The sequence below is a fragment of the Centruroides sculpturatus genome, unplaced genomic scaffold (genome assembly GCF_000671375.1).
Source record: "Centruroides sculpturatus isolate CEXI.00-Female unplaced genomic scaffold, Cexi_2.0 scaffold54, whole genome shotgun sequence".
Classification (NCBI taxonomy): Eukaryota; Metazoa; Arthropoda; class Arachnida; order Scorpiones; family Buthidae; genus Centruroides; species Centruroides sculpturatus.
The window spans coordinates 353,377-368,234 of NW_019384340.1; the positions used below are offsets into that span (position 1 = coordinate 353,377).

At 30.8% G+C, this 14,858-nt stretch overlaps 1 protein-coding gene across 1 annotated transcript in view; it reads left to right on the top strand.

Annotated features, from left to right (window-relative positions):
* The window catches only part of LOC111633610 (target of rapamycin complex 2 subunit MAPKAP1-like), an 86,408-nt gene extending 77,555 nt beyond the window's left edge, over window positions 1–8,853 (top strand). Inside the window, exons 10-11 of the mRNA XM_023378220.1 lie at window positions 8,379–8,513; window positions 8,584–8,853. Of these exons, the coding sequence (XP_023233988.1) occupies window positions 8,379–8,513; window positions 8,584–8,777 (329 nt within the window). The 3' untranslated portion in view covers window positions 8,778–8,853. The remainder of the gene's footprint in view (window positions 1–8,378; window positions 8,514–8,583) is intronic.
* The last annotated feature ends 6,005 nt before the right edge of the window (window positions 8,854–14,858 follow it).

Below are 14,858 nucleotides of genomic sequence, written 5' to 3' on the forward strand. Positions count from 1 at the left end.
ATGGGAAAGGTTGGTTCGGTATACGTCCTATTCGGTATAAGTCCAAACATCAGGAACAGATTAAGGTCGTATGCTGAGGTTCCACTGTAATTTATTAAGTATTTATTATTTAACTTTATTTATTCCAATATATTAATAAATTAAGAAAGTAAAACAAACAGTGAAAAAAAACTAAATTTTATGAAATAAAACTTTAAACTTTAATTTTTAACTTTGTGTTGTAAAGTAGCTTTTTTAGATACTCTTATCTCAACTAACACATCACTCAATAAGTTTCCGGTCTAACTAAGAAAAACGATTTTTTTTATAAATTCGACTTTATTCATCAACATACTCTCCTTCAAGAGTGATACATTCATTCCAAAGCTCCTTTAACTTTTCGATGCCTTTTTTTGTAGAACGATTTGTCTTTGCTCTCAAAATAGGCCTCAGTTTCGGCAATCACTTCTTCATTTGAGCCAAATTTCTTTCCCTGGAGCATCTTTTTGATGTCTGCAAAAAGCCAGTAATCACTGGGGGCCAGATCTGGAGGGTACGGTGGGTGAGGAAGCAATTTGAAGCATAATTCATTTGATTTAACCATCGTTTTCATCGATTTGTGACACAGGGCATTGTCTTGGTTGAACAGCACTTTTTTCTTTTGCATGTGAGGGCGTTTTTTCTTGATTTCTACACACAATCGATCCAATAGTGCCATGTAATATTCGCTTTTGATAGTTTTACCTTTCTCAAGATAGTCAATGAACAAAATACCATGCACATCCCAAAATATGGATGCCATAACCTTGCCAGCTGATTTTTGAGTATTTGGTCGCTTTGGATGACTTTCACCAGCTGCTGTCCACTCAGCTGATGATCTTTTTGATTCAGGTGTGTAGTAATGGATCCATGTTTCATCCATTGTCACATACCTATGCAAGAAATCCTTTTTATCTTGCTTGAACAGCTTCAAACATTGCTCTGAATCGTTGATGCGTTGTTGTTTTTGGTCCGGTGTGAGCAAACTTGGCACCCATTTCGAAAGCAACTTTCACATGCTCAAATTTTTGTATAAAATTGTAAACACACTACCTTCTGATATCTTTAAAGTATCAGCTAACTCACGCAACTTCACTTTACAGTCTTTCAAAACTATTTTGTGGACTTTTTTTATGTTTTCTGGAACAACTGCCGATTTTGGGTGACCAGAACATTCAGCATCATCGGTGTTTGTACGATCGTGTTTAAATTCAGCTTACCAGTCTGTAATAGTTGATTTCCCTGGTGCTGAGTCTCCATAACGCTTATCAAGCCATTGTTTGACTTCAACAGTATTTTCCCCCCATCAAAAAACAATGTTTAATCAACACACAAAATTATTTTTTATCCATTGTTTTGAAAATTACAAAACTGTGGTTACTAAAACCACTGTAACCTGTAAACTAATTGTCAGAATGTCATGAAATTTTGACATGTATCATTTGAAGGTTGTGGTACTATCCAGAAATCGTGTGGGTCTGTCAACAGTGTTGCCATATATGTGTCAGACCATAGACTTATTGAATGATGTGTTACAATAGATTGACAAATAATTTTTTCTCATTCTCATCTACTGCATATTCTTATTTAAGAAAACAAGAATTTTAAAGCTTTTTGAGTCTAGTCTGTTTTTTTCTTGTCACAAATTAAATTAGAATTACTGAAGAAATGCTATCTGTATGCAGTAGCCTAGTGATTACAAGGGGATAGATACCATTAACTCCAAAAAAAATAATTAAAATTTATTTGCTTGAATTTCAAAGCATTGCTTTTAAAATACATTTATGATGGAAAATGCAGTTATTGAACCATCCACAATGCAATTGTTCTGCACATGGTATTTATTAATTATTGGACTCTATTTTTTGAGTTAGTCTCTTTGGGTACTTCTGGATCTGCCACTCTGACTGTTAAATGGTGTGATGTTGGAAGTATTTGTAGTATGCAGATTTATTTTTATAAACATAACATTTGAGATCTTGAATATGAATATTTTCTAGTATTTGCACATATCTAGTAATATCAGTAAGGCTGTAAATACTAAAGAGGAGATGTTGATAATATTTTCTGGCATTGTTATATATATATATGACAGAAAACTAAAAAGAAAAACAAACTATAAAATTTAACTGTATTAAAGAGCAAGACTAAGTATGTTTGATGTAAGATTGTTGTAGTCAGAGTGAATTGTAAAAAGTTTTCTTTGAAGATAAAAATTATAGAAAATTAGCTATGTAAATTAAGAGATTTCTTCTTATTAATAAATATATTATTAAAAGAAGAAAGAATGTAGTATTATTTTTGATAATGTTGTAGATTACATTATTTTGCTTATTGGAAAAGGCAAATATTGAATCATTATCATTTAGAAAAAGAAAATTAAGGAGTATAAAAAAATAACTGTCAAAAAAAAAGTTTCTTGTCGTCGTGTTTTGTTTATCAGTTTAATTAAACATAAAAAACTTTTCACTGCTTTAATACAAATCATTCTCAATGAAAATTTAGAATGTAAATCCTTAAATGAGGAGGTAGTTATTAACAGAGGTCATGATTCTTAATATTATACAGTTTTAATACAAAGTTAGCACTAAGTGTAGTTTATGCAATGTTTCTTCATTTATATTTATTCCATGAAATTAAACAAATCAGATATGGCACTTGAAATGTATAGTATGTACCATACTATAAATTTCAAGTTTGTTTGTCCACCCTTCAGCCATGCATTCAGTCTACGCACAAAATTATAATTTAATACGTCTATTGAAGAAATGTATTTTTCAAACACAACTGTAATATAGTCTTGTAACAATTATGATTTTTTTTTTAAATTATGTAATCACAATTTGATAGTTTAATTTTAGAAGTCATGAGTTGCCTTTGCAAGATAATAAATAGTTGGGAGAAATTATGTATTCCTTATTTAATGAATACTATTTACAATTCATGGAATTTATAGGAAAGTTCAAGCTATGTAATTTAAGTTGATTGCAGTAAGCCTAATTTATTTTAATATACTGTAGTAAATTATAATTTAATGTATGTAGATTGAACGTAATCTACATACATTAAATTGTAATTACATACATAAAAAATATCTGAAAATGCATCCTATATATAGTATAGTAAGTAGCTCAATAAAGTCTTGCTCAAATCTACATGTCTGATTGCATATACAGTACCAGCAGTTCCCAACCTTTTTTACAGCATGCCTCCCTGATTGGGGCTTGTGTGCAATGTTGCCTTTCCCAGCATACACTTAAATATTTATTGTTCTGTATTCAGTATTTATTTGTTTTTATTACAAATTAAATAATATCACATTTGATTGAAAATATGAAGCAAAAATCCTATAGCACTTTGCACAATTAAAATGGGTAATATCTGTACATAGTGTATAACCAGGAATTTATTCCTTCTGAATAAACTTACAATAATGTAAATTTAAAGAAATGTTTTCCATCTTTTCAGAAACTGTAAACATCAATGTGAAATTTGAGCTTGTTTTGAATTTCACAAAATAATCTATGTTTAGTTCCAACTCTGTCAGTCCCACGTGCAGGTCATTTTACTGCCAGAGCTATGGCTTTCACTCGAGTTACAAGGTCACTATTTTTTCCTGCCATAGTTGGTTGCAGCATCGTCAGTGCATAAATCTATACAATCAATCCAAGTCAAGCCATCAGCACAGACAAATTCATTAAGTAAACAAATCTGTCTTCACCTAAAGTTGTTTTTGGGGTTATTTTACAAAGTAGTAACTCTTTTCTTATATTTCCTTCTGTTGTTTATCTAAAAATTAATGTCATATGTTTATCAGTATAACTAATTTATAAGCATATTAGACACTTAATTATTTCTTGAAATTATTAATTTTTTATGGGCAATGCTATTAATTGTGCCAAAAATTAATTGCTTCCCATAATTTCTTGACAAATGATCAAATATCATTTTTAATTTTCAATTTATTATAATAGTCCATTTGGGATATCACTATAAGAAGAGTAAGGAACTTTATGACAGGATGAGGATATTTTATAAATATCACAAATTTTTATCATTAAACATTTATCGTATTTCTCATCAAATTTTAAAATTTTTTCAAATTATGATAATAAATATTAATTTTTAACAGAGTTTAATGAAAAGAAAGTACAAAAACAAATTGAAATGAAGTCTGCAATAATTAATTTTCAGTATTCTCACTTTATGAATGTTTTAGTTGGTAAATTAAGAATATTGACTATGTATGCTAATACAGTATATGCATTACATATTGATTATGTCTGCATTACTATGCTAACATGTTATATATTAGCATAATAATTTCTTCATCATAGAAATTTCTTGTTCAGTATTAGAATTTTTTTGCATGTTCTTCCACTATATCATTTTCATTGACATCACTTTCATTTTCAGATTCAATGATCAAATTTTTATTGTATGATTCATGTAAAATCTGTAATTCTTCAATACCTCGTCCTGTTGACAATTCTATACATGATATTTTCCATTTCCAGAAAAATAACCGAAATAAATCTTTAAAAAAATACTGCAACCTATTAGAGCATTTTGTTATCTCTCGGATATGAATTAAAGGAGTGTTGAGGAAAATTGCAGTTTCATCTAACAAAAAAAAGAACTGAGAAACCATTGCTAGTAATCAATGTTGTCAGTCCTTTAAGAATAATTATTCAAAAGTTTTCAGTTCTACACCATTTCAAAAAATTATTCTGAATATATTTGTTAGATTGGTCACAACCTCTGATAAGTTAAATAGTAATTTAAAAAAATAATATCAATATTATAAATACTTTTCACTTAATTACACAATTTTCTACAATCTGTATTGAAATTTTGTTATTATCCATTAAATATTTTTATTATTTTTCTTAATACACAAAGATTTGCTTCCTGTTAGATTTAATACAATAGCAGTGGACAAATGTTATTTTGATTTTTAAACAGTTTAAGTATTTCCCAATATAAGGAAAAGGATTCTATCTGAAATTTCATGCTGCCTGTAGCAATATTATTATAATTGGTTTTTGAATGATAAAATGTAAGATTCAAAACATTCTGATCTTTTTGAAAAGTGTTTTGGATGTGAATACTGTTTTATATTCATGTTTTTATTGTGTTTTCAAACTTTCTTTAAACCTATAAACTTGAAAAATCAAGTTTAATCAAAAATCAAAGTTATTTAAAATATATATAAAATGAAATTAATATTTTCATAGCATATTTTAGCACATGAATGATCTATATTACTCATTGCCACATAAGCTAGCATTTCAATTAAAATTTTAACAAAACTTAATTTAAATCTTCTAAAATCTGTAAGTTTCTAAATTATTATTATTATTATTATTATATAATACACTGAAGTCCTGATTATCCGTGCATCATCAAAATATTTTGTCCACAGACAACATAACAGATGGGAAGTTGTATACATAATATGCCCAAGTAGTAGACTTTCCAAGAAACTGTTGTGTGAGAACCTGGGCTAGTAAAAATTATTTGATTAAAAAGAACTCCATTTAACTTTATAAAATTTATTTCACCAAAACTGTAATGGAAAAAATTCCATGTCATAGATACCATCCAAGAACTTCAGAACTTTCCCCACAGATTGTACTTCCTTTGTGAGTGACACAGCTTCCAAATAACTATTCATCAAGGAAATAGAGACAGAATTTCAGATTAGAGCAACTGGCAACTTCACCAGAAATGGACATTGAAATGCCAGGTGAAGGATCTCAAATTAAAGGGTAAAGGACTGATGACATGCAGAGTTTACCTCTCAACCTCCTTTCGTATGTGTTCATTCTAGCTGTGCTTCACTGCCTTTCATTAGACCTTTGCTACCTTTAACAACCATTTGATTGTGAACTTCCACTCTAACCAATGTAAGACACTCCTCCTCCTCTTTTGAAGATGACCAAGTCAATTTCACCGATCCAGCTATTTACAGACGCATAGAAATTTGTAAATTCTCTCTCTCCCCAGACAAGTATAAATTATACTTTTCCATTTAAGTTTTGCTCTTGTAAAGTTGTTTTGTTAAATAAATTATTGTTAAATGTGTAGTGGAGTGTGTTATTTCTGGATACTCCCTGTCTCCCTAACTTTTTCTCCTCCATTTGCCCACCTTCATCCTCATATGTAACCACTCCTGCACATTCCACAAACGTGCAGAAAAGTAAAATCTAGGTTTCTGTGTTTGTCAGAAAACACAGTGGTGTTAGAAGCATAATGGGGAGTGCTTCATAGATTTCACAGTTGTTTTTATCCATTTGAGTTGACCTCAGTTTATAAATGAAACTTTAGAAATTTATTGATGGATTATACATGAAATAAAATTACGCTTATATACTATAAGCAGTTGAAAAAATATCCTACTAGTCCTAAGATTAAAATACAGTAATTTGAATAAACTGTAAGAATTATATGTAAAATTTTTAATTTCTGCACAATATTTTTGAAAATAAAAGACATTTTCATTTTATGTTTTTTGACTAAATATACATTTCAGCTTCTGAAACTTGGGATTCATACTTGCATCGCCTAGTTTAGAGGGCTATTTTGGATTATCTATGTTTTCCGATCTTCACTAATTAATATGGATAATTGGGAGTTCAGTGTATATCAGTTATAAAACTTAAATTTTAGTAAATTTAATGGAATCAGGTTAAAATAGGTTACCAAAAAATTAAATTGTAAATTGTGATTAATATCAAGGGCCAAACATTCATAATAGGACAGAAATTATAAAAGAAATCAAAAATACATGTGATAAAGATGTGTACAACAAGTGTGTGTTTGGTGGGGTCAAAAATAAATCAATCTGTTAATATAACTTTTAGTCCAAATTACATAATACCTATGGAATTAATTAGCCAAGTTCTAGCCTGATAGTTAATCTGGCTTTATCATTTGATTATTTTACTATTAACATAATAAAAGTGTTTATAAGTACTATCTTTAAAATAAGCACTTTCTGCAGCCGTGCTCTTCCAATTTATTTAGTATTTATTAAAAGTGTTGCAATCTATTCGGTGCTATCTCTTTGAATGCAGTTGTTGCAGCACTTTTCACTTCTGCTGATTAGATTCTAAAACCCTTCGGTAGAGCTTTTCATTTTGCTGAAAGTCTGCTGGAGCTGGTAAAGGTCTGGTGAGTAAGGAAGTTTTGTAGTGGAAGTAAGGAAGTGAGTAAGTGATAAAATGACCAAGACAATAGGTATATACATAAAAAATTCCAAAAGAGAGAATATTTAAAATGTCTTGCATCTTGTCCTTTCTACACACCTCAGGAATTAACTCTCATGGTGGAATTGAATTCTCTTTGGAAGTTTGTCTACCTGAATATGTAAAATGTTCTAAAATTCTGTCTGGTTACTTTTTAAATTGTTCTGTTGCCAGAAGGAATTTTGTAATGTTTTACACATTGAAGAAGACAAGAAACATCCAAAGAGATCAGTTCTACCATGAGAGTTAATTCCTGAGGTTTATAGAAAGGACAAGATGCAAGACATTTTTAATATACAGTCTCTTTTGGAAACTTTTATAAATTTTTTAAGTGTACAGTATTTGGTGTTTTGCAAGATATTCACTAACTAGGAGAGTGTGATGCAATGAGGCATAGGTGTGATATAGAGATCAACTTATTGTTTGCCAGATACAAGGCCATTTTTAACAGATCAGTGTCAGGAAGAAACTTGTAATACACTAAGACTTTTCACATAAAAAAATGCTGTGACAATTGCAATTGACATAACACAGAATAAGTTTGAAAATGAAAAATGATAAGCATGATATTCACTAATTTTATGTCATGCTTTATGATCCAAAATTTATCAGAAATAGAAAAACTTGAACAATTATTAATGAATAATCAGTTTTTTAGTATATTTTGATATTACATTTGCATTCCATTCTACATGAAAATGCATTTATTAAAATAGAAATGATCAAAAGTATGTAACAGCCAGTTTCTATTTTTAATTATAATGTGACTAAAGGAAAACAGTTTTATAACAAATAATTTTATTATAAATTTTATGTAGCCGAAAGTGTTAGATGAATAAAAAATAATTGCTGGAATAGGTTTATTTTTTATCTAAGTATTTACAATAATCTAGTTTAAGATCAATATATGAAATCTATATACTGTAGACGTACATTTGAACATTGTATTGCCTATATGAATGTTAAAAAGTAAAGATTAATATAATTATATTTTATGGAATTTTGTAGAACTAAAATTAAACACATTAGACAGTGGAGCCTTGACATGCGATTTTATTGAAATTAAAAATTAATAGAATATAATTTCTGTTTTATTGATTTATTTCCTAGGTATATCTGGTGAAAAGGTTGAAATCAATCCTCTTCCACAGAAAGGTACCGCAAAATTACTAACTAGACAGCAGAAAGCCGTTACCTATTACATGGAAAACATTGCGGCATGCGAAATGATCAATAGAAAATACAGTAAGTATCAGACTTGGATGCCGTCGACTTAATTTCTCTTATGAAATAATTAACGTATTTATCTTTTAAGGTGTAGGAAAAGCTGTATTTAAACTTGTGTATCATAATGGACAAGACTTCAAAAATCATATCTTTGAAACAAACAGTATAACTGCCCTAGAAATAGTCAAAAAGTTGCAATATATTTTAGAAATGCATTACAGTACTGCTCAGAAAGAATATATTGCTCTTAAAGAACAGAAACTGTTCAGGAAACAGCAGTGAAAATACTTAAGAATTGACTTGATGAATCATGTAAATAATTCATTAGAAAATAAAATATGTTTATATTTTCCTTAAAGTTTTCTGTAATTTTATAATGGTAATACATTCAAAACTTGTAAGAAAACATAAATTATTATTTTTAAAGATATATCTTCTGAAACTTCATAATAATAAAAAAAAATACCTTATTAGAGTTAGTATCATATTAATATATTTACTCTTATAATTTTTTTTAAAATTTAATAACAATTTAGTTTTAAACTTATCAACTAAATGTTATTTGTTATATTCTGAATATAACATGTTTCAATATATATAACATTTACAATGATACAAAACTTGTATTAGAGGCCATCCGCTAATTACACGTACAGTTTTCAAGCCAAGTGACCACCTCCTCGGCTAACTGATAGTTTATTCACGTGACTAGTGAGTACGCTTATAAGAACAAATTTGTATCCAGGTAATAAATACCACTAAAAAGTCCATACAGACAATGGCTTGACCCCACCCCCTTAAACTGTACACATCATGGATGGCGCCTTATGCAATTAAGAATTTAAAGCTTGTTTCTGGGACCCTGCTGCTGGTAAAACTGACGACACAGTGTTAACAAAATATAATTATCTGAATAACAGATAAAGGTAAAAACAAACAAAAAAGTGTAAAAAATGTAGATGGAACCCTCAATTTCTCACCTCAAGAAATGTTTGTTTACACTTTTAGTAGTAGTAGTTAAGTGGCCAAGAGAGGAGCGGCCTAAAGGGACATTTATCCCTATATACATAGTCAACAGAATAGGAAAATTTCATGTTCCTAAATTCAATCTATTATTTAAAGGATTTTAAACAGAATTGAGACGTTGCTATAGTTTCGGAATAGTATGCCGAGACCCGTATTACACATTTAACAGGATTCGGTAAAGGTTTCTATGTTAATTTTTTCATAGCCCCCACTTTTGTGTGGCCAGAAACTATATTTCGAAGATCACCAAATAAGAGATTTTACTGTTTATTTTTAACAACTGTACTGGATTAAGAAAATGAAAGCAACAAATAAAATCAAATATCAGATTCGTGTAAGTACGCTTTAACTTTTTACCCTGAGGGCACTGAGAGGTCTTTTTACAAAAACATTTGTTTTTGTAAAAAGCCCTCTCAGTTGTTGGGCATGGCACAAAGGACTTGGTGACAGCCAGGCAATGAAGGACAGGACTGCCATGCAGGAGGATCACTCATAAAAAATTTCAGGGTTTTTCCCCATCTGGATCATTTCTAAGTTTCCAGTACAGTAGACTAATACCTTAACCACTCCGACATCCGGTTGTCCATGTAAATGCAGATAGGGAGGAAGTCCTGTCACACTTAGAAAATTAATCATATGTTCCATTTCTTATTTGTTTTAGATAAAGAAACATGAATATAACTATACCATTGAAGAACATATAATCCCTAGTTGTTAGGTTTATGAAATAAATTAACTAGGCGTTTAGCATAGATTTGGGTAACATAATCATCAATAATATAGTTACTTGTATCAGCCATTATTCACGTGCACAGGAAACGGAACATACGATTAATTTTCTATAGAGGTGACGAGACTGCCCACCCATCATATATAATTAATAAAATGATATACACTGACATACCATAAAAATAGAAACAAATCTAATAGCTTATTGTTTCACTTGTTGCCTTGATTGCATGACACTCACTGGAAGAGTGTATCAAACCTCAATTGCAAACCGTAATTCCTCAAGATTAATTGGAGGAAGGTCCCATCTACTTGGCTCTTTCAACGGCATTCCAGATATGTTCATGTCAAGAGGCCAGATAATGACACTAAGAATGTTCCTTCGTTTCTTATGTACAATACATTTGCCAAGACGGCCAAGACAATTAAAAGGCTAGATTCACACTAGAACTGCCAGGTCCATTTTCGACAGGTTAAAATGCTGGTGGTTCAACCGGTCTGACCGGCAAAAGAACAAAATCATTCACACATCCTATAGCACTAGCATACGGTATAATCATTAATTTCGATTTGCCGGTTGGCAATCGACAGAAAGGTCAAATCGAACAAACCGTCTTACGGGCCTTATCGCGACAACCACCTGTCATCCTTCAAAACATGATACAGTAGTTCTAGTATGAATCATCCTACCGCTCTGGAGGATCCGAGATCGATTCCGGACGGTCGTAAAAAAGATAGGAACTTTTCGGGAATCATTCTGTCCCGGATATGTCGGGCTCCGCTCCGTTGTGGGCTTGACCGAACCCACGACGAATATGAATCTAAAAAGGGTCTCAAAATTTCATCCACTTCAGAACACATTTGAAGGCGGAACTCAACTGACCCGAGTGAAAGAGTATGTTGTGAAATTTTGTCAAAATGGTACTTAACTTACTCGAAAGGCATTTGGAGTTTTGGATTTCTAAGCCCTGCCGAAGCAACAGTAAAAGAAGTTCCAGTTTATCTTGAACTTCTTACTTTGCGGAGGAACTCAGAATATTTCGCGCTGGAAATTTGCTTCAATCTCTGACTCCTTTTCGAACTTAACGAAAGCCTTTCTCAATCCTGCTATCTTGGCTTTGTCCCAATCTATCTTGAAGTCGTCTCTCTCTATGGGAGGATGATGCTTCGAGGACCCAAAAGGAATCCCACCGATGTCTGGATCCTTTGCATATTCCAATGATTCTGCCAGAAGCCCGCTGACGTCTGCATTCTGTGAAGGATCATTTGTCTCCTCCACTCTGCGCTCACATCTCTGTTGAATTGGAGGTCTTCGTCCGAAGATCCTACCACTTTATAATAATTAATAATACAAAAGATTTTTAATAAAATATCATAACAGATGCTCCACCAAAATTAAAATTTTTTTTTGTTTTTGCCGCAATGAATTGCTGGAGTTTATACTATGCATTTCTTTTAAAATCACATTTGTGGTCACACTAGTTTATTTTATATTGCACGAAAACACTACTAGATATTCTTAGTATTTATTATTCTAAATACTATGTAATTTTTAAAATCAATCGAGATGTACAGTAAACATTATTTTCAAAATTATTTATTGTAGCAACATCGGAACGGAGTCGTAAACTCGTTTTACGACTCCGTATTTAAATTACACCCGTTATACACGTGGTTAACCGACTTTTGGACCACTCCGTGTACGTGTATTCACGTAATTCATAATCGAACGAAGGTGCTACCATCTGTCGTCGATGCGGTTAACGAATTTTTTGGTGTTTTATTTTTTTTGTCTGTTTTTTAAATAAAAAAGTTGTGGTAATAAATAAAAAGATAACCCCGAAACCTCGCCAAAAAAAGTTTCATATACTCGAAAATAGGCGATGTAACACAAATAAAAGCCACGAGTACATTCAGAAGTGAAAATTTATGGAGTCTAAAGTATCAATATTTGAATATAAATGAAAAATTTCCAAACTTATCTTGCATACTCAAGCTTCGGGGGGTCGTGTTTCTAACACACTTTATTGCCGTAGTTACTCGCAGTTGCTCACTTATAGATTACCTGCATCGTTGCTGATTATACAGTAGAGTAATAACAGTGGTAGCATCAATAATGTGCATCGTAACATGTTGACATATATTGACTCGTCAGTCAGTCTGTTATTATTTGCGCTGGTTTGAATGCATTTTACATACCCTTACACACACATTACTTCATTATTTCTTCAAAAGATGGNTCTATGTTTTCCGATCTTCACTAATTAATATGGATAATTGGGAGTTCAGTGTATATCAGTTATAAAACTTAAATTTTAGTAAATTTAATGGAATCAGGTTAAAATAGGTTACCAAAAAATTAAATTGTAAATTGTGATTAATATCAAGGGTCAAACATTCATAATAGGACAGAAATTATAAAAGAAATCAAAAATACATGTGATAAAGATGTGTACAACAAGTGTGTGTTTGGTGGGGTCAAAAATAAATCAATCTGTTAATATAACTTTTAGTCCAAATTACATAATACCTATGGAATTAATTAGCCAAGTTCTAGCCTGATAGTTAATCTGGCTTTATCATTTGATTATTTTACTATTAACATAATAAAAGTGTTTATAAGTACTATCTTTAAAATAAGCACTTTCTGCAGCCGTGCTCTTCCAATTTATTTAGTATTTATTAAAAGTGTTGCAATCTATTCGGTGCTATCTCTTTGAATGCAGTTGTTGCAGCACTTTTCACTTCTGCTGATTAGATTCTAAAACCCTTCGGTAGAGCTTTTCATTTTGCTGAAAGTCTGCTGGAGCTGGTAAAGGTCTGGTGAGTAAGGAAGTTTTGTAGTGGAAGTAAGGAAGTGAGTAAGTGATAAAATGACCAAGACAATAGGTATATACATAAAAAATTCCAAAAGAGAGAATATTTAAAATGTCTTGCATCTTGTCCTTTCTACACACCTCAGGAATTAACTCTCATGGTGGAATTGAATTCTCTTTGGAAGTTTGTCTACCTGATATGTAAAATGTTCTAAAATTCTGTCTGGTTACTTTTTAAATTGTTCTGTTGCCAGAAGGAATTTTGTAATGTTTTACACATTGAAGAAGACAAGAAACATCCAAAGAGATCAGTTCTACCATGAGAGTTAATTCCTGAGGTTTATAGAAAGGACAAGATGCAAGACATTTTTAATATACAGTCTCTTTTGGAAACTTTTATAAATTTTTTAAGTGTACAGTATTTGGTGTTTTGCAAGATATTCACTAACTAGGAGAGTGTGATGCAATGAGGCATAGGTGTGATATAGAGATCAACTTATTGTTTGCCAGATACAAGGCCATTTTTAACAGATCAGTGTCAGGAAGAAACTTGTAATACACTAAGACTTTTCACATAAAAAAATGCTGTGACAATTGCAATTGACATAACACAGAATAAGTTTGAAAATGAAAAATGATAAGCATGATATTCACTAATTTTATGTCATGCTTTATGATCCAAAATTTATCAGAAATAGAAAAACTTGAACAATTATTAATGAATAATCAGTTTTTTAGTATATTTTGATATTACATTTGCATTCCATTCTACATGAAAATGCATTTATTAAAATAGAAATGATCAAAAGTATGTAACAGCCAGTTTCTATTTTTAATTATAATGTGACTAAAGGAAAACAGTTTTATAACAAATAATTTTATTATAAATTTTAAAATATTCCTTGATGGGGGATAAACGGGGGGAGACGAATTACCATCTGCTTGCACGTGCGTGAATGTAATCTGTTCGACTTTCATCACGTGTAAACTCGAACAACGAGTGCAGGTGGCTTGTGTCTTCTATTGTTGACAGAGCTCTTGACACTGGTCTGGGAATAGGTGAGATAATAGTTGAAGATTCAAACAGATTAATCTTAACGTCTGACTGAATTTTTGGGTGAAATCGGGTGAGATAATTAAAGGTATTTAGTATTCAATTTTAGGGTTTTACTCGACCTGTTTATACATTCCTCTTATTACAAGTGGAATTAGTTGACTCCTTCACATGTATAAATTAATACTTGTGATAGTAAAATGTTCAATTAAGAAAGTTACTAACATAGTTTTACTTAGTTTTAGTTAAATAATATACGACTCGAACATACTCGAATGTATTTTTTTCGGTTTTAAAATAACTGGAAAGGTTACTTCACCGCAATACTCCCAGCTCTTACAGTGAAGCATACCCTGATTTTTATAAGATAATAGTGTCAATATTTGTCACTTATAGAATAAAAGAAGTGTACAAATTTGTAATTTAAGTAATAAAATGTTTAAAATTTACATAAATTAAACAAAAATCTGTTTAAATTTTCGATTATTTGTTCTATAAAAAATAAAAAATAACTGGAAAGGTTGCTTCACCGCAATACTCCGATGTCTAGCAGTGAAGTTTGATGAGACCGTCAATATTTATCACTTAAATATACACTTTTACAAATAAATCTGTAATTTTTTCGATTAATTTAAGTAATAAAATTATTAAAATTTACATAAACTCAATTAAATCCTTCGAAAATTCTTAATTATTTTCTTACTCCTCCCATTTTTAAACCGAAAGTATTTGTTCCTA